The sequence below is a fragment of the Maylandia zebra genome, linkage group LG7, assembly GCF_041146795.1.
Source record: "Maylandia zebra isolate NMK-2024a linkage group LG7, Mzebra_GT3a, whole genome shotgun sequence".
In the NCBI taxonomy this organism is placed as follows: domain Eukaryota; kingdom Metazoa; phylum Chordata; class Actinopteri; order Cichliformes; family Cichlidae; genus Maylandia; species Maylandia zebra.
This window is the reverse complement of record NC_135173.1, coordinates 50,590,095-50,611,264: the sequence shown is the minus strand read 5'-3', so window position 1 is coordinate 50,611,264 and position 21,170 is coordinate 50,590,095. Positions and strand designations below refer to the sequence as shown.

General features: G+C 39.0%; 1 protein-coding gene across 7 annotated transcripts in view; it reads left to right on the top strand.

Annotated features, from left to right (window-relative positions):
• mapk10 (mitogen-activated protein kinase 10) overlaps nt 1-20,739 on the top strand; it is a 37,638-nt gene extending 16,899 nt beyond the window's left edge. For 3 of the 7 annotated variants that reach the window (XM_004549682.6, XM_076886606.1, XM_004549684.6), the window contains exons 5-14: nt 361-419; nt 807-945; nt 1,564-1,729; nt 2,678-2,749; nt 8,587-8,769; nt 11,444-11,568; nt 12,287-12,313; nt 14,031-14,094; nt 14,347-14,424; nt 16,840-20,739. In XM_004549682.6, coding sequence (XP_004549739.2) covers nt 361-419; nt 807-945; nt 1,564-1,729; nt 2,678-2,749; nt 8,587-8,769; nt 11,444-11,568; nt 12,287-12,313; nt 14,031-14,094; nt 14,347-14,424; nt 16,840-16,982 — 1,056 coding nt within the window. In that variant the 3' untranslated portion in view covers nt 16,983-20,739. Of the gene's footprint in view, nt 1-360; nt 420-806; nt 946-1,563; nt 1,730-2,677; nt 2,750-8,586; nt 8,770-11,443; nt 11,569-12,286; nt 12,314-14,030; nt 14,095-14,346; nt 14,455-16,834 lie in introns of all 7 variants that reach the window. The other 4 variants (XM_023155213.3, XM_004549685.4, XM_023155214.2 and 1 more) reach the window with 4 other exon arrangements.
• The last annotated feature ends 431 nt before the right edge of the window (nt 20,740-21,170 follow it).

Sequence of the window (21,170 nt, the reverse complement as noted above, 5' to 3'; positions counted from 1 at the left end):
TCTGGCTCCTGCTAAATCCCTTTGCTACAAAAGCAGACAAGTCGCAGCGACGTTATGACCGTGCTAAATTCCATGCCTCCAGAAATGTACTAAACTGGCAAGAGACTGAAACAGAGAGTGCTTCAAGGCATGGATGTAATCACCAGTGCCGCAGTTTGTGCTCTTCTGCCTCTTTTTTCCATCCTCCACATTTATCCCCACTTTGTTTCGTTTCGCCTCTCTGGTTTACTCTGTCTCTCACTCAGCGGTGTCCTTCAGGAGGGTCATTACTAACTTGTGCCCACAGTCCCTTGCTTTAATGTCTTTTCTTGTATTTTTACTGCTCATTGTTGACCCTGTTCATGCTGTTCTCTTTTTCAGATTATCAGTTTATTAAATGTCTTCACACCACAGAAATCATTAGAGGAATTCCAGGATGTGTAAGTATACTCAGGAAAAAAATTAGCAAGAAAACGAAACATGTGTTCATTTAAAATGCCAGACAAAATACAGGGAGTCTATTTACACTACATTAGGTGCTTATTACTCCTTTGCACCTCATTCGTTTTTGACAACTATTCGAGTGGAATCAGTGAACGTACTGTAGGTGCAATGTGAGGCAGCCGGAGGTGTCCTGTTTCCATAATGAATGATAAATGAGAGTGAATTCACTTTTAGAACAATATCTGTGTAAATAGTACCAGAGTGAGAGTTATCGGCCCACGTGGAGGCTTTCAGTTTCTCAGCAGTAACTCGTGGGCCACACATCTCACACGTGTGTCAACCATTCATGCATAAATTAAACTTTTTTTGTTTTTGTTTTTTAGGTATCTAGTGATGGAACTAATGGATGCCAACTTGTGCCAGGTGATTCAGATGGAGCTTGACCATGAGAGAATGTCCTACCTGCTCTACCAGATGCTGTGTGGTATCAAACATCTGCACTCAGCCGGCATTATTCACAGGGTAGGAGAGCAAGCCTGCTCTGTCTTCTTCTTCCACTGCTGGATTTGGTTTGTGTCGTGTGCTTTTAAATCTTCAGCAATGTCAATATATTGCACACGTTTTGTGCCATCACCTCAATCGCTTTAGTGAGAAAACGCTACAGAGACCAGGGCTGAGAAGCGGGAACAAGTGCGCACTGGACTCTGCAGGTTTTGCGTGCCACATGCATGAAGGCAGACAGCATTTGCATTTGTAGAAAGCGCCTTCCCTATGTCAACAATAATTTAGTCCCGACATTGCTGCAGTTCAGAATTACCTCCTGTAAAATAGCAAATTGTTGTTCTAACACCCCGAGTTGTGTGAGGATCAAACAAAGAAAATATGTGTTGATAGAATTTTAGAGTTGCTGGAAGGTTTGTTATCATCAGAGCGAGGCAGTCTAGTTCATCCTCGTTCTTTCATTTCCCTTATTTTCCACGTTTTTGTTCTATTCCCTTAAATGAAAAACTGAAGTATTATACTAAAGAGTCTCTTACATGAATCATTAACAAACAATAATTGTTAATAGACTTTCTGTGAATAACAGCAGGAAATAATCATTAATATACATTTTTTCTCATTTCCTATTGCTTTTGCCAGGATCTCAAACCAAGCAATATAGTGGTGAAATCAGACTGTACCCTGAAAATCCTGGATTTCGGTCTGGCTAGGACTGCAGGCACCAGTTTCATGATGACCCCGTATGTGGTGACCCGATACTACAGAGCCCCAGAGGTCATACTAGGAATGGGATACAAGGAGAATGGTGAGATTAAATAGAGTCATGGTATTTAATTTTTATTAGTATTAGTATTTGTTTTTAGATCCAAGTACAACTGTAACTGTACACTGCAAATTGTAAATAAAAACAGAATGTGATGATTTGCAAATCTCATTAATCCATATTTTATTCACAGTAGTACACAGAAAACATATCAAATGTTTACACTGTGAAAATGTGCTATCAAAAAAAATCAAAAATGCTCAAGCTAAACAAATGGCAGGAAAAGTGGTACAAAAAATGGTAATAAAGTGGTAATAAAAATTTTTCTAATATGATTATATCATCAATTACACTTTGTAGTTTATTGGCACTTTTTTGCACTTGGTTATGTTCTTGCTGTGGCAGTGAGCCAACATAAAACTGATGTGGGGGAAAAAAGCCTTTGAAATGTTTACATTTTAAGAAGCTAATTACGGTTCTATGTGTTTTTAAACCATCTACGATCTGAATAATCAAACTGCTCACATGTGCAGATGATCGTTTGATGATGATTCCAAATTAAAGTGTCATATCATTAACTTTAAAACCTTATCAACAATTCTGGTCAAGTGACTTAAAGTGCTGGAGTTATGAGTCACTGATTAAAAGCCCCCAGAGCACGTGACTGAGTGCCAGCCTCAGTGACTCATTAGCCATATATCTCTGAAGAAGGGAAGCCTGAAAGCTCCAGGGCTTTGAATTTCCTGCCACTAGTTAGTCTATCTAAGGCGCTGCTTCACTGTACTTCACTCTGCTCTGTCTATCTCTGTATTCCATTCTGATTTGAATCCTGAAACATGCCTCTCACTAATTATTCCTCTCTCAATTAAAACCAGTTAGCATCTGATCACTAATGCCAGTCTATGAGCTGTCTGTGGACAACACTAACCTTTGCTTTCCCTCCTTGTGTTTTGCTCCCTCTGTGTCTCATCCTCACCTCTATGCGTGCAGTGGATATTTGGTCGGTGGGGTGCATTATGGGAGAAATGGTGCGCCACAAAATCCTTTTCCCTGGCCGGGACTGTATCCTTGTTAATAAAAACAGATCAATTCTTTAACTGTGGCTTTTTACATGTTGTAGTTTTGCTCATAAAAGTCAAGTGACACTCACACTGAAAATAGTTTTTTTTAGTTTAAAGTATAAGCAACCATGTTCAGTTTTGATTGATTGTGATGCTCTCTGAAAGCACCTGAGAGTATCTGGAAGTGCTATGCCAGCTAAGGAAAAAGAAGCTGCCGCCATGCAAGCAGGTAAAGATCTTAGAAATATAACTTTTAAATGGTGTTTTGGTCAAGCAGATACTGAGCCTGATGTTTGCTGTATGTTACTGAGGTGAACTAAACCACACTCACATCTGGCTGGCTTGTAACAGATTTATAGCAACAACAACTTATCTTCTTTAACGCTTTTCACTTAACCTAGTAACATCATAAAATGCTCTTTTCAATGCTTTTTTTCAATGGGAAGAGGAAATTCTTTCTTACCTTATTTCTGAATATTTAAATGTGTGCTCTTGGAGTGCTACCTGGTGTTTTCTCTTGCAGTGATCGGGGTGTGCTGCATCCCTGAGAAGACTTCCTTTAGTAGGGAGGATTTGTAAAAATAGTCCCTGTGCTGGAGTTGAGGACATATGGGATGAGCACATCTACATGTATGAGCCAGGAATGCTAATTAAATATTCAGTAATGAGTGAATAATATTGAGTATTCCCTTTGAGCATGTGTAAATAGCAGCCTGGTTGAACTCAATTAGCAGTAGAAAGTTCAAAGGTTGAAAGTGTAGTCGATTAGCACATAGTAATTCCCCTGTAATTAAATGAAGTTATTTGAAATTACAATGTAATTATATTCACCCACAAATACTTAAAGACAGATACGCAATTAGGGGTGTCAAACAAATGCTAAAATGCTTAAGTAAAAATTAATTTTAAGTGCAGACATCAAACATTTTCCCATCTTACATCGTAAACACACTGTACTTTTCAGGCCAGAGGTCTTATTATGGATTGGATTAATGTTGCCTTTTGATATCTTTATTTAATATTTATAAAGTTGATGTGCATGATGGATGTTCTATTATTCAACTGTCCTTTTATTCTACCAATATATATGTGATAAGGACTGTTCCCACTCACCAACTTATGAGAAAACATAAATACCATCAAAACTTGTAGGTGTGTGACCTTATATTGATGGAGCCAAGTCGAACTTGATTCATTTTCTTTCACAGTCACTATTCAAAAATAACTTTCAATTTTAAATTTTAAAGTTAAGGCTACTCCAAAATACAAAAGCACAACATGCTTACAATGTAAGATTGGCACATTTTGTTTACTTTTCTACAAAATTATGTAGAAGTTAGTAGTTAGTGCTTGCAGTACAATTTGTGTTTCATGTCTAAAAAAATCCTCAGAATTCTGGCACTACGTAAAGTAACTCATGCTGTAATTAAAATTACTTACAGACTACTTGAATTCACTTACAGTATATTCTTTTCTATGTTTTGTGTAAAATCCTGACTTGTCATTCCTTATTTTAGTGTACCTACCTTTACGTATTTTTAAGTAAATATAATGACACTGTAATTTCAAAGAAATACAATGAAATGCCATTTATTTACAGGGGAATTAGTAAAGAGCCATATTATAATCTGTTACCTTAGCAAGTAATTAAGATGAAGAATAAAGTGCTATAGGTGGGATAACCTATATTTTACCAGTATCAAATCACACATGCCTTTTAAAGACTGAACCCAAAGAGCACCATAAATTCAGACACGCAGATTGGCTACAACCTACTGCTGTAAGGCTTGTGTCTCATCCCCAGTTGAAAACAGTTTCTAACAAATACACAATTTAATTTGGAATTAGAGGTAAAAGATTCCAACCCTTTGCCTGAATTCAGGGGGAACAAATGGCAGTGAAAGCGAAGCCATTTTCATACGTTTTGTCGTTGTCACAAGTCTGAAGCAAACCATCTCCTGTTGTGTTTTCACGTGTCGCACACAACAGAAGATTGCGTCAAAGTTGTTCTCACCAGTATAAATACTCAATTGATTTAGGCGGGGGTGCTGCCTGAATACAGAGTACTGGGTGCAGGAGACGCAATGCCCTATTGTTTGTTGTGAATCCATTAAACAGTTATCTGTGCTATTCCCCGTGAGGTAAAGACCATTTAATGTCTGACAGCACTTAGGCGCTTGAAGGGATTTCTTTGCACTTTGCATGCAGATCCAGTGCCTACCTGTTCAAATATGAAACATGAAGCTCACAGGACTGTTTGCAGATTCTTGTAATTGATTCACTTTTTGTTGTTTAGGAACCTCGAGCAAATTCTGTTTGAGGGTCAATATTCAGATAATTAACACATTTATTAGGACCAGAAAACAAACAAAAAGTAGCACATATATCATACAGTGGTAGTACCACTAACTGTGCTCTCTTTTCATGTAGCTGCTAGCGTTTTTGACAGTGAACTGAGATTGATCACAGCCACACATGGCAATGGTAAAGGTAATACTCTGCTGTCTGCAGCCCTGAGCACTGGGTCCCTGAAAGATTAATGTTCTGGAAAGCTAGAGAAACCCAGCAATGAGTCAAGCAATATCTTTCTCCGCTGTCTCTGCTCCCAAAATGACCTAAAAATTCGTATCATTTCATCACTCCATACCTTTTGCTTTAGATCAATAAAGTAGAGTCATGCACACTTTTGTTAATCTTCTGCTTATAGATCAGTTCTGGACTGGTACCCTGTTGTCGCAAATCTTAATGTATTTCATTGATTTTTCAACTTAGAAGTATTGACCTGGCTAAAGTCTACACGTCCCAGAGTGTCTATCAAATGATACAGAGTAGGTAAGAGACTACCGGTAAAAGCCCAGTGGGCTACAGGGTTACTGGTTGTTCTGTGATGGATGAGTGGAGCAGTGTGTTTATTAATAAGTTATATTGGAGGTCTTGGAGGAACCAAAGGTGGATTTTACTGTGGTCAATAAGCTTGAAAATATATTCTCTCTAGAGAAGGTGAAATGATTTTAACATTTCCTTCTGTACAGAGGTCTTTTTTCTACTTAGTAATCATACAGCCACCATTACCTCCTTTGTTCTTCAAGTTTTAAAATGTGGCTGACTTTTGTTTTAAAGTACCTCTCTGCAGAAATGATTAAGCACTGATAGTTCGGATAGCATTGCTGACTGGTGTTGGCCTATTACAGATGCACTGTATGGACACAAGTATTGGGTCACGCTGCTTAATCTTTGAACTTGGGTGGAATTTTGTTTTTGTTTTGTTGCCAACTTTGTTGCCACAGGGGTATAAAACCAAGAAAGAATGGGTGGTTCTGAAGAGCTCACTGAATTTGAGTGTGGTACTGTAATAGGATGCCAGCGTTGCAATAAGTCAATTTGTTCCCTCCCAGATATTCCACAATCAGCTTCCACAATCTTCCACTCCCCCATGAAGTGGCAGACCATGGTTGCCAAGTGCTGAGGCACATAGTTTGGCACTCCAGACCTCCTTTGGCATTAACATCAGCACAAAAACTGTGTGTTTGGAGGTTGGGGAGGCATTGGTTTCCAAGGCCAAGCAGCTGCATGCAAGCACTATATCACTAAGTGCAAATCCAAGTATCGGATGAAGTGAGTAAATCACTGGGTTCTGGAAGAAACTTGTTCTGTGGATGGGCGAATCATGGTTTTCTATCTGGCAATCTGAAGCATGAGTGCATTGCATTATGCCAACTGTAGAGTTTGATGGAGGAGGGATGAACTACAACAGAGTCTGTGAGCCAGGCCCTTTTGTCCAACAGCACTCTGTGACCTTCACAAAAGGTCTTCTGGATGAATGGGCAAAATTCCCACAGGCACACTTAAAAATCTTGTAAAAAGACTTCCCAGAAGAGTGGAACCTGTTACAGCTGCAAAGGAGGGACCAACTCCATGGCTTTAGAATGGGATGTCAGAAAATCTCCCGTGGGTGTAGTCAAATAGGTAGCCTAAAACCTTTGTGTATACAGCACATATTGGTATTTCATTAATGTATATGTTATGATATACTATAGCAAATTAGGCTCGAACAACCCAAAATAGCTTGTTGTCCAAACAGGGCTTAAGGTTGTAGTATAGCTCAAACTGTTCCAGGGTGTTTAAGCATTATGTGCTAACTCTTTTGTCACACCTAATAAACAGCATTTGTTTCTTTTCCTTTTCTATTTTCCTAAAAAATAAGTTAAATATATTACACAGCATTAGTGTGTTATTTGATTTTCTTCTGAAGTAATAATGGTACGTTTGCAGGTACTCTATTTCTGGTTGAAATTCTCAGTATTTCTAAATGGGGACTTTAAATTGGAGGCCAATGTGTTTGTGTCACTGGTCTGCTTATAATGTGCCTTAGAGTATCTTCACCCTGACAAAAAAACCCTCCCTGACCATTTTTAAAAAATGTAAACACTTTGCTATTTGAAAAAACGGAGAAGGAGAAATTTTCATTTAAAGAAACACGCAACACATTTGTGCCAAGTAAGGAGACACAGTTTAACAATTACCAGTGTGTTCTGTATTTAATTGTATTAAATGGATCAAATTACAAAGTGACTGGGTTGGCTCCTAGAGAATTGTTGTTGGGGTGTACACCCTCTCTGCAGCTTTACAGAGCTTCATAGTGTTTTTTAAAACACGGTTGAGCTGTCTAGCCCCAGTGCATTGCTTTAGCTGTTAGCCGGGGGCCTGTTTTCTACAAAAAAAGAACAAAAAACAGCTGTGATGACTCACTGTAAGCAACCTGCCCTAAGGACAGATGCAGTTAGCAGATAGCTGGTGAACATCTGGTCGCTAAAGAGTCACATATTCCTCTCAGCAAATGTTTGTGTTTGTGTGTTTATGTGGGTGCGTGCGACCTTAGTGGACATGTGGTCAGTCGGCTGCATCTTTGGAGAGTTGATAAGAGGGACAGTGCTGTTCCCTGGGACGGACCGTATCCTTCCTCCCTCTGTTAGAAATGTAAACCTGAAGGCAGCAGGAACCCTGCAGCGTTTTTTCGAGGGCAGTTGCGAATGACTCTGTCATGCGTTTTGGCACTGACATGCTGAGAAAAAACAAAAAAAATCACCTCGAGGTGTCAGAGCGAATCCAACTGCTTGCTGAAGAGCCGTGGATAAGAGTCTTAGTGGATTAAAAAACCCCGCTTTACTAGGCACTGGGTGGATCATGGCCAGTGTGCAATAGAGACAAAACGGAGATGGAAGCGTGAGACGTTCCAGCAAAATGAAGTAATAGGGATCTATAGTGGCCTCTGGCAGCTCTCTGCCCTAACTGGCACTCGGTGTGAGAACATTAGGAGGAGAAGGTTTGGAGTGTGTCGAAGGCTAAGAGAGGAAATATTTGTTGTAAGGAAGGAAGTGAAAGAGAAGCTGATACAACTGGACACACGGCTACATTTATACCGTACACGTGTCTTTTAATCCAATCAGTCATGTTTTCATCAAAAGGTTTATTATTATTTTTTTACTTTTAGAAACACTTAACAATGGCTGGAGACAAAGAAAAACAAAAAGAATAAAAGGATTTTTTTAAAATAGAAATCTTGTGTTTTTCACCGTTTAGAAGTCAGCTGGGGTTTTTTCCCTAATCCTAATGAATACTTCTTTTGGTGGTTAAGTGGGAAACAGCTGATTTGAGATTAAAAATTATTAATTTATCTTGGTCACAGCACTTTGTAGCACTCCTTTTTGTGCTTTTAAATGGAAAATGAAGCCAGAATTGTATTGTAGTGTGATACCTGAGGGTACACTGAGCTTTGCAGGGTGACAGGATGCTCTGTATTCCATGTGTGTTTCCCTTAATCTTGGCCTTCCACACCAGATATTGATCAGTGGAACAAAGTGATCGAGCAGCTGGGCACGCCCTCGCCAGAATTCATGAAGAAACTTCAACCCACAGTGAGGAACTATGTCGAGAACCGGCCAAAGTACGCAGGCCTCACCTTCCCCAAACTCTTCCCCGACTGCCTTTTCCCTGCTGACTCTGAGCACAACAAACTCAAAGGTGAGAACCTGTAATTATACACAGGGAACCTGTGAACTTAGGCTATTGCACTTTAGCCATTTCATTAGCTTCCAGTATGAGTCTTTGAAGGTCTTTTATTGAACCTTAAGGTGTATGATGTGTGTCGATTAAACAGAGAGTCTTCTTTAGGACATCATAGCACTTATCACTCTGACAGGCAGTCATTCTGCATGTGTTTTTAATTTGTGTAATATACTAGGATATTAATAATTAGAGCTATTTGTATGTATTTTGCTTTATTTTGTATCTTTGTAGTATATTGTCTTATTTAATATAGCTGTTTTGGAGCAACTGCGACTATATAATTTTCTCAGGGATTAATAAAGTATTTCTGAATCTAAATCTGACATTACAGGTGACTTTGCTTCTGACTTTCCATTTAGTTCATTAGGTTTATATCTTTGTTTATAACTTCCACAATTTATGACATTTAAATGTTATTTGCATGTTAACTCTGTAAATATGCTATTCTTATTCTCAGCATCTTAGCTGCTCTGTGAGTACATATCACCTAGCAGCTAAGATGGCTATACATTTTGTTCATTTCATGTATGCTGTAGTATGTCAAAAACTAAGTATAGCCTGCTTCTATAGAATATGAGAGGGTAAGTAGTAGCCAGGTGCTGCAAATTAAATGTACTTGATTAATTTGTCATCAGCAAGTGTGAGAACCCCTATAGAAACCGAAGATTTTAACAGTTTGTTGATCTTGCTGGGACTGGGCATCTCAGCAAATTAACCCCAATGTTAAACAGTGACCATGAACTGTGTACCAAAGTATTTTAGAATCACATGCAAGGCCATCTGTCTGACAGCTAAAGCTTTGGGTGATGCAACAGACAACAATCCCAAGCACAGCAGCAAATCTACACTCTACGCCCCAAAAGTCTCAAATTCAATTCAATTAAGTTATTGCTGCTAAAGGTGGATGCACAAGCTACTGAATCGTCAGGTGTATTTAGTTTTTTAACAGGACTGTACTTTTACATTTTATCTTTGGTCATCCTCCGAGCATCAGTAAACTGCAGTATGTTAATCCTGTACCGTGTGAGCCGATTTCAATCGACTTCTTATGCAGAGTGTTAACTGAGATGTTGTTTCTTCTGTCTCAGCTGAGAATTGAAGGCATCAAAAACATTTCCAGTGAGCTATAAAAAAAATATGCTTTTAAAAAAACATTTTGCTCTCCCGCTCCCACATCAAAGCTCTCGAATGTTGAAATTCTAATGAATCGCTTTTGTATTCAAGCTGCTCCCCGCTGGAGTGACACTGTTAAAGGAATACACCGAAAGAGACAGACAGAGTGAGAGGGTGTGAGACCAAGATGAAGTGTTTTGTGTGTTTTGTTTTGTGACAGGTAGGAAGTGAGTCAGACATGAGAGAAACATCCTTTGGGTTTTATTTATTTTAAACCTTAGGGGGAAGACAAGTCACAGTACTGTAGGACAGAGGGAATGAAAGAGAGGTAGGTAAGGAATAAGGAAAGGTGAAAGGAGAGAGATAGAGGAGCTATTTTTTCACGTTTATCATCTTTTTGATGCTGTGGTGATGCTCAAAGGGTACGCCCAGCTCATCTGTCCGTACTTGCTTCAGCTTCTTCGTTCCTCTGCTCCTGGAGATTTATTTATAGTGAAGGTCAAGTGTGTAGGAGAGGAAGTGTCGTGTGGTTTTAGGGTTTCAATTTCAGATCAGTTCAAAATGGCCAGAGGGTAGAGAGTCTGTGTACTGGTAATGCTTATTGAAATTTTTGCTGATAGATGTCCAATTTACTGCAAACTGCAAACGAACAAGTTGACTGGCAACATCTGCAACAAACAGGCCTAATGCTTCATTAAAAAATACATATGGGACAAACTGAGGAGATATCTGGATGGTTGATTATTAAAGAATTATCTAGCAATAATTCAGATTTCAACTAGTCTGTAGATTAAATACTTAAAACCCAATAAGCCCTATGCACATTCAGAGTGAATTACAATAATCAAGATACAAGAAAAACTATAGCGTGCAATAAAAGTTTGAGATTATTGGCCGACTGTATAGCAGATGGTCTGATACTGCTGTTTTAGAGGACTAGTTTGACATATGTCCTCCTTAGAGAAGCTGTCAGGGCCAAACATGAGAACCTCAGTTTTGTCACTATTGAGCTGGAGGAAATTTGGTTAAGGAAAACAAAAGAAATAAACTGGAAAATAAACAAAAATAAGAAATAAACAGACCTTTCTATTCTCAGGTTGTGAGATTACTGTACTCATCCTCCAGAGGTCACCATTAATGCATCTTTGACTATTAAAGACTATTATTATTATTATTAGTAGTAGTAGTAGTATTAATATTATTATTATTATTATTATTATTATTATTATTGTTATTACAATGCTAATTCATTGAATCTTGGATCTTTATTTAATTTTTTGACCATTGATTACCTCTAATAACCACACTGCATGCTTGTATATATTTTAGATGTTACACATATCACAAGCTCCTGTTAATTATTCTCTTTAATCCCTGACATTTCCCGGTCTCTCTCTCTCTCCTCCCTCTTCCATTACCTGTGCTGTTTGACATGTAATATTTTCTTGTTTCATCAAAACATCTAAATATCGGGGGGGGGGGGGGTTTCTTTTTAAAAAAAAATTTCAAACTACAGCAAGCCAGGCTAGAGACCTGCTGTCTAAGATGCTGATTATCGACCCTGCTAAGCGGATGTCAGTGGATGAGGCCTTACAGCACCCCTACATCAACGTGTGGTATGATCCGGCTGAGGTGGAGGCGGTGAGTAGGACTTCAGCAGAGCTGCGTATCGATTACCATCCCAAGCTAAATCCTCCTCACCCGCCCCTCCCATGTTTTAATTTGTACGCACTGACAGTGATTTATAGCATGACTAAACTGCATTGTTTTAACCGCTTGCTATTTTGACAACTTTTGTTCACATCTAATTTGCATTTTTTTTCTCCCTCACTTATATTTTTAGTCTTTAGTGCAGAACCAAACGTTTTTGTAGATTTCTGTAAAATAACCCAAAGTCTTTGCTGGTAAATTTTCATGCTACACTGAAAGATTTATATAGTGGGTTGTTGGGTCTTGTAACATGAGAGGGGTGGTGTTGCTGGTTGATTTGGTGAAATCTGGCGTCTTCATCAGCGCCTCATTAGTATGAGGTGACAGTGAGATTGGGTAAAAAGCCATCTGCAACCCGAAAATTTTTTTACAGCAGTACAAGTAATGAGAGCATGACCAGCTGATGAATGTCAGTGCTGCTGTTCTACTACGTGAAATATCCTGTTGCCTAACACACTCACTGTATAGTAGTTTTTCCTCCTTTATAGAAGATTTCATGACTATGGCCTTGTCTTGTCATCTGGTGTCTGATGGTTTTTAAAGATGACTTTGTTGCTTCTGTTGATGTATAACATGGCTGTGAATGGCATTTCAACACGTTTTCTGCTGTTTTCCCCCCCTTCTCTAATGTCACCTCATCCTGATGAAGGCCAGAGATAACATCCAAATATCCATGGTAAATAACAAACTCCCTACATCAAAGAATGCACTGCAATTGGACTTCTTCGACTAAAGAGTGTAAATGAAAGAAGATTTTTTGGACACATGTGGTTCAGTGCTTCTGCCATATTTGAAGATATTTAAAATCAAGAGAAAAGAGACTGTGTAATGCAAAGAGAGGAGCAGAAAATGCCAATCAAATGAAACATCCAGAATATGTGGATATTGCAGTAATCACAGACTGTATATAAAAGATGGAAGTAACTTCTGGGTCTGAGAAGTGAAGCCAGTGCAGAAATGACCCTACTGTTCTCTTGATCTATGATGTATATGTTTATTTAAAAGAGATAATGCATATAAATTACCACATTAAATTCATCATGTTAATATGCCAGATTTAGCCACATGGGCTAATTTTTATGTGTGGCTCGTGCCAGGTTGAATGAATCAACAAAACAATGATTGTGAGCATAATTAAACAGACACAAAAACATGTAAAATAAAACACCAATCTAATATATAATATAAAACTAATATTATTCTTAACTAAAAGTAGCACAGTGCTATTCAGTAAATACTGTACTGACTTTATGGTAACTGTCAGGAGTTTAAAGTCTTTTTAGTACATCAACATGTTATTTTTGTAAATGATGGTTGAAATTAAAGTAAAATAGATGATAAAGTGAGTGCTTTATTGTGCAATTACCTAGTGACTAACTCGTTGGTACTATAAGAGTACACAGTGTCCTGGTTTATTAGTCATTTTCACTCCATGCTTTTCATTTTGTAAATCAAAATGCAGCAGACTTCAAAACAGATATCCACCAACTAATGGGTCACATCAGGGTGGTTATGTCCATCTTTTGTATACAGACCGTGTGCTGTTTTCAGTGGAGCTCAAAGTAACTGTCACATATAAGCAGTCATTGTCAAACTGCACATGCTTCACTCTGCACATAGACCAAAACTCGTATGTCACAGGAAACCTAATCTATTCATTAAAAAAAAAAAATCGTAATAGAATACAAGGTTTTAATATTTACTGTAAGAATTTGTTTTGAAGAGAGCTCCTTAGCTACTTCCACAGCTCCACAGCGTTAACATCTACAAACAGTTGGTTTGTCCTGCTGTGGCCGCTCAGTGCTGACCCATAACAGTCCCCTCAGGGTTACACCAGAGAGGTTCCTTGGTGGTCGTGTCACCCACACTGACAAAGATGGGCAGGATTACGATGTCGGAGTCTGGGGAATGAGTGAATGAGTAGTTAGATGGGCTGACTCGATGCCAGTCAGCGTATTCTTGACCTAGTAGACGAGATGACAAGTCCCGTGAGGGAGGGTGTGGGGGGAGAGCACTGCTGCCAGATGTTTTCTTATCTCACTATCCTGTCAGGTATTTAGTCCTGATTATAAAGAATGACCTATTTTGAGACATTTTTTGTTTATAAATGGCAGACAATGAACTTATAATGCATTTTATGGAAGTAATACACTACTGCTTAATTTTTATTTAAATTTAATTCATAATCAACATGTGCCGAACTTTTAGACCCGGCATGCTGTTTGTTTTTTTCCTTCCATTTGCACATTTGAAAGATGCATATTTATAACGTGATCTTGTAAAATCTTGAGCTGCTTTCTGTAGGTATTGCACTTGGGAGTAATGCTAGGCCGTTAGCTGAAATGTTACTAAACTGGAATTGTGTTCTCTCTCTCTCTCTCTCTCTTCTTTAGCCTCCACCTCAGATCTACGACAAGCAGCTGGATGAAAGAGAACACTCCATTGATGAATGGAAAGGTGAGTGCTGCTCATCCGGGCTAAAAATAAAAACTCAACAAAGCACACATATGGTAGAACGATAAAAAGCTGTATATTATATGTGCAGTAATGCACTCGATTGATGTAATTTTTTAGTGTTACCATGCATTCGAATGATCTTGTTTTTTAGTAGTTAATGGTAATATGAACACTGTCTGCATAGATGGGTGCAGATTGCACATATTTTTGTCACTTAGTGTGTTCTACTACCTTTTTTCGCACCCCTTGCAGAACTTATCTACAAAGAGGTGATGAACTTTGAGGAGAGAACGAAGAATGGCGTTGTGAAGGGACAACCTTCACCTTCAGGTACTCTCAGTGCATAAGCCTAACCGCTCTGTAAGTGAATTTAATATAACCTTACTGGAGTTATCCCTTGTAATTAGAAAAACCCATTGTGCTGTTGACCACATGTCTCTGTCCCTTACATCTCAAGTTAAATGTTGTTCAGTTCAGTGATGTCACTTTGTGCCTGATGATTTGTAAAGATTGCTATTCTGTGATTGCTAAAATTGCTTCGTAGTACAGGTTAATTCAAATGCCTTTATGATTGTATGTTTATATGTATTACATTGCTGTGTCTTAAGCTTTGGGTTTTGAGGGGTCTGTCTCAGGAAATGTCAGTCTTAGACTTGGCTATAAATGCCCTCAGAGGACAAAAACTGCTATTCTTATGATGTGCCACAGGATGGCAGTATAGAGTTACTTTGAGCATACTAACCAGCCCAGTCAGCATTTGCCGAGATCCATCTGAAAAAAAAAAAGAAAGCTGCACTGCTTGTTTGAAACCACAACCACACTGCATGAAAACAGTAAGAAGACTGAAAACACAAGGAGAAGAAATTAAACGGAAACAGACGGCTCAGATCAGAGAACACCTTTCTGGGTGTCCTCTTTCAGTTTATTGTACAAAAGCGAGTGGGATTTTCCCTCTTAGAAAACTTATAAATCATCTCTCACCATAAGCCGGGCAACAAATATCCTTAGTGCCAAATATAGTTAAATAACATGGTGCTCGTTTTTGCTCTGTCTCTCTCGGCCCGTCTCTAGAAAATCCACGAGCTTCATCTTTCTTCTTCTTTCTATCTACTTGTAATTAAGCAGATGGGCCGCTGTATAGCATCTGACGCAGTGCAGGAGCTGCAGACGACAGTGTCTCATTGCAGCATGAAGAGAAGACCTGCAATAACACACAGTCAGACCCACTTTGTGTGTTTAGATTATGATATTTTTAATGATGTTAACAGAAGATTTTTCAGCCCAGTGCTGCAGTATTTATTTGCACGACACCGTGCATTATCTCATTATCTCCAAGAATATGAAGAAATGAGCAACAGTTTAGTGAGTGTGGAAGATATGCGTGTGGGCGTGACGCTGTGATGTGATTCAGACTTTAATCACATATTACTGCTTTTGCCACAGTTTCTGTAAAGGTTAATAATATGAGGTAATGACTTAAACTCCCATCTTATATATCGCCGTGTAACTAGTGTGGATTATTGCACGGTACAGTACTTTATGCTGTGCTCCTCTCACACATGAAGCTTTAACTGTCACTTCTGATTAGTTACCCTATAAAACCGATGCGCGCTATTAATCTTGCTTTATTTAAACAGTTACTCCCAACAGGAAACAGACAAAAACAGCAGACTCACAGCGTGCAAGTCCTCTGCACAAATTACTGCATTTGGTCTGTTTCCTGCATCTGCTTTAAAGTCTTTTTTTAAAGGCTGACAAAGCAGGAACCAACTTCACAGAGGTATAAATTGGTCACTGCGTGCTAATAGACAGAGCATGTAGTCACACACACAGTTCCAATTAGGCTTCTGAGGATGTTGGAAACAATGTAATTTTTTTTATGCATAATATCATTATGTATATTATTTATTAGATCATTAATGTTCAAAAGCAGCAGATTGCTTTTGGGGAAGTACCCCAAGTTCCCTAATATGCATACCTCTGACTTTAAAACAAGGTGATTATAAGATTATTAATATTAGATTATTAGTCTACCCTGTAACCAGCTATATAAAACAAGGACCTGGCCACCATCTCTTCACCCACCAGGTTTTGGACCATGGATCTTGAAGTTTCAGCATTACTGTGTCCAGATGAATACTCTAGTTATGGATGGATACCCCACCTCATACCCCTAGAATCTATCCATAGAGGGAAAAATCTCTTTTGTAATGGGCTGTAAATATGCTTTATAACATTGGGCATCTATGGGGACTAACTCACTTTGGGAGCCAGGTTAAAGGAATTGGCACTTTTGTGTTGGCTTTATTTTCAGCTCCAGAGGTTGCCATTTGTTACACACACAGACACACAGACCTGTATGAAGACATAAATCATTTTAAGGTATATAATTAAAAGGAAATCATTAAATAGCAGCTTGTTGGCATATAAATGACAACAACAAGCCACGCTTATGAACTGCTGAAACACTGAAAGCCTTTAATGATATTTCCCGTGAAGCCTCCCGGACCCAAAGCTTAATTATCTTTGTCTCATTACAGATGCACTGTGATTGTGATGCCCCACAGATGTTGTAAATGTTGTTGACATCTCTATCTCATGGAACAGCTAATCATGAATCAGCATTTATCTCACTCTAACCTGTGTGTGCACTTGTATATCTCCTGCGACTGTTTCTCTGCTCGCGTCTAGGCCAGGACTCTTTTACGTTGTAACCCCCCGCTGCTGTTGATTCCCTTAGCACAGGTGCAGCCGTGAACAGCAGCGAGAGCCTCCCTCCCTCCTCCTCAATCAACGACATCTCCTCCATGTCCACCGACCAGACCCTGGCCTCAGACACTGACAGCAGCCTGGAGACCTCTGCAGGACCCTTGGGGTGTTGCAGGTGACTAGCCGCCTGCCTACGCAACCCCATGTTCTTCCGAAGGTGAAGAACCCAACAAAAACGACCGCCGGAAAATACAAAGGCAAAAGAAAAAGACAAAAAAAAAAAGAGTAAAGATCAAAATTAATATATTAAGAACAAAAATATGAGATATAGGAATCTGAATTTATGAAATCTAAAGCCTGTGCATTGTCACTGAAAAACAGCAGCGGTATTCAAGTAAATGAGCTCAGATATATGTTAATGATCCTCTAGTTGCTTTGCTTATATTACCCCTCATATTCTTGTATATGGCATCAGATCAAAATGACCAAGCGCTTAGACTTGCATCTCCTGTAAAGTGCATATTGGCTGGCAGCTGGTCTCCCAATTCCTTACAGACAAAAAAAAAGCAACCAAAAGAAAAGCATTTATGCTCCGATCATTGTGGCAAGGTGGGCTGCCATTTTTGCTCATCACTACTGTTAAATGGGGACTTTCCTCTCTTTCCTTCCCCAGCCCCTCTCCCCTATTCAGCTCTTATTTAATTACACTGCTGTATTTTAACATTGTGTGAGACACCGCCACCTGACCCCCCCCCCCCAAAAAAAAGGCTTCCTGATGTGTTTTCATGTGATAACTCTGCAGGGACACGTTCCTGCTGTTACCAGGAGTGACCCCCCCCTCCCCCCTACCGTGGTAATTTGTAAATATTGTAATTCTGTACAGCTGAAGGGCACACAGAGTGGGACTGACGGCCAGTAAACTGGGATTTTTTTCCTTCTATTTTTCCGACTAGCACACCTTGCCACATCACCGCTTTCCACCTCAGTTGCCCCTGCCTATTGCTGTAGTCCTGCATGATTAGATTTAAACAATGCTAATCTCACTGTATGCTAACGAGTCTATATAGAGACTTTTGTTTATATACAATGTAAACTAACTGGGCACAGTAGGACGTGTGAGTGTGTGTGTGTTGGTGGACCACAGGCAAGCCAATAAGACACTGATAAAAGTGGGGGCTGTTTAGGACGTAAAGGGCCAGTACACACAGAAATAAGTTATTCTGATTGTGCTCAGACTTCACGAGACAGCCTTCAAGAAGTCTAATTTGTGTGTACTGTCCCTTTTTATTTCCCCTGGCAGTGTATGATCGGTCCTTTAACCACAGCCCTGCATGTCATTGTTTATCATTAACCCCTCACAGGCACAGGAGTTGGATCGGTTTCACTGTGGAATAACCACAAAGAACCTTTTCCCCTTTTTGTTTGACTCTTTAAAACATAGCAGAAGTGATACAGTGCTGAGTTTTTAAGACAGGTGATGAGTGTTAACCTTGTAGCTATGGCTCGTCTTCTCATCTGCTTTATATCACCGCACACCACACAAAAATGTCGCGACACGAGAAAGCACCCATTAAACGATTTCATAGGCGAAAGATTCTTTAATTTATTGATTTATATATTTTTGATAGATGGAATCTGAACATGGCAAGTGCCTTTTGGAATGAAGCATTGCAGGTGCAGAAATGATATATTTTTGTTTCCCTCTGTTTTTTCTGGTTCTGCCTTAAAACTGTCTGAGCCCCAAAGCTTAACTGTTTTCCTCGGTGTTTCCATTAAAAAAAAACATCCCACAAATTTTTCTTTTTACATTTTAATTTGACCTCTTTGTTTTGTTTTTTTAAATTTCTCCTACAAATTAGCTATATCTTCTCTAGCTGGGGTGCAACGCTCAAATATTCACATGCAAAATGCATTTGCACTTTGCAAAGGCTTGGCAGCTGTACTGCTCTAATCTCAAGTCACATCTCACATTTATCTGTGCAAACTCAGTGTTCTTAAATGAAACAAGAATATAAAACAGTTTTTGGCAGACTGAAATAAACTGAGCTCCACTATGGCAGAGTTTATTTCACCCACTGTGAACCTGCATGGGCAAGTTAGGGTAATTTGGCGTAGTAAGACCTTGGAGCTGGATTTATATGGACAAAACATACATAATTCCCTACTTTAGGCATATTTTGTTTCAAAAGGTGTTTTGCGATGATCCGGTAAATGACAGCAATTAGGTCAGATGAAGAACACGAATGCTCACACTGACTTATTGGAGCCTCCGCATGTATGAAATAGATTCAGTCGCTGCCATGACTTTAAGGAGATGTGGAGACATCGTTGCCACATATTTATTTCAGTGACAGTACAAGTCTGTAACTTTCAGTTCAGCTGCTGTACAATGACTCTTTTTTGGAGTTGTTTTGTGTACAATCGCTCACAGTCCTCCACGTTATGGAGATAACTTCAAAAAGCTACTTTGTTAACACTCTTACTCCCTGTGGCTTGTGTATAGTGAACCACACACAGACTAACAGACTAACCTTCGCAGAGCTCAGAGGGTAACTGAGGTTGGCGTCTCCAGAATAAGCTATGGCTAGCTTGGCTTTTTGTTCAGGGTCTGGCCAGGGCAATCTTTTAAAACAGGGTGCAACTTTGATGAAATCTTTTGTGTTTAAAAAAAATGTTTTGATGAATTTCTCACAAAAGGGGCGCAGAGTCGACCTCTACACCACAAACACACAAGGTACTGTTGCAGTTTTTTCTACAGGGCATTTCTAACCATCCGAACACACTCTTCTTTCTGTATCTTTATACGTTCTGGTCACGGAGAACAAACACTAACATTGCTAATGTGTTTTTTCCCCCCCCAGTTTTTCTGAATGTGAACTGTTTGATCTTTTTATAAGACATCCCTCCAGACAATTCTGTTGTGATAAAAGGAGCTTTAGTTCGGGTAAATAAAGAAGGAGATTGAGCTGGATTGTCAGCAGTGAATGTAAAAATGAACGGTTTAACAATCACGCACATCATTGATGCTCTGCTCATCAGTGTGTGTGTGTGTGTGAGAGAGAGAGATTAAATCAACCAGCATTCAACACAAGCTGCGAGTCTGAGTTGAAAGGTGTGATGTGACGTCTGGAGAAATGATTTTGCAACACATGTCTTCATTTTTTTTTAGAATTTTAATACGAGATCATGACTTTTGTGCAATTATTTTGAAGAATGTCAATGGCGAGTAAGCACAGTTGTGTGTTTAGTAGTAGTTCATGTGTGTATTCATGTTCTGTCACTTTGAATTGAATTAGAAAACCACTGTCATTCCAGCTTCTAATTTTTGGGAGGGGGTCTTAAAATGACCACTATGAAAAATGATTACATGTCACACGTTGTCACACAGCTGTGCCAACTTAAAAAAAACAATCTTTGGATCTCCAGCTTGGCAATTTTCACCTTTTTCTTTTAACTTCTATTGTAAATAATAACAGTTCAACAATGCAATAAACACTTTATTGCACTCAGACAGGGAGGCAAGCTACTGCAAGGGGTCGGATGCTAAAATGTTTAGAGTCTTAAATGTGGAACTCTACAATGACGAAACCCTGTATAGCTCATCTGAGTCAGGTGATGTTGTTATTCAGTTCTTTTCTGATTCCTTCTCTCTTGTTTCTTTTACTCCGTGCTGTTTTAATGAATCATTCCTTTGACATTGTCAGGTTTAAAACAAAAAAAATTCAAAAAGAAACAAACAAAAAAAAAAAGAAATGGTATTGTTTCAGGCTGATCTCGAAGCTTCAGGCTATAGCGTTTCAAGTAAAGTCAAAAACAAATGCAAAAGAAAAAACTTACTGAAAGCTGTTACTGTAAACACATTTTAAAGGAACTGTGTATGTAAAAAATATTATGTATTATGTATGTGGTTGAAAATAAACAAAACCTTTGACCTTGGGCGTTCGTGGACCTTTTCTTTTTACCTGGAGACTAATTTAAATGCACTGCAGATTTGTTTCAGGCCTTGCTGTCGATAGGAACCATTTATCCAATCTGTCACTGTGACTCCTACACAGAATCTAATGTGCTTTCAGGCACTTTCAGGTGGATACACAATCTTAAAGCAGAGCCATTAACTAGTTCTCTGACAGAGAAAAATAATGTAGCATGAGAGTGCAGCATGAGAACAAGCGCACTGACCTTCCTCAGAGTATACCAATGAAATGAAACGCACTCGATGGCCACTTTATTAGGTCTACCTGTTTAATAACGCAAATCACTGATCAGCCAGTCAGTGGGGCAGGATGTCAGTGCATTTAGGCATGTAGATATGTTTTACATTACTACCTTAAATTTAAACTATGCATCAGAATGGGGGTGAAGGTTCA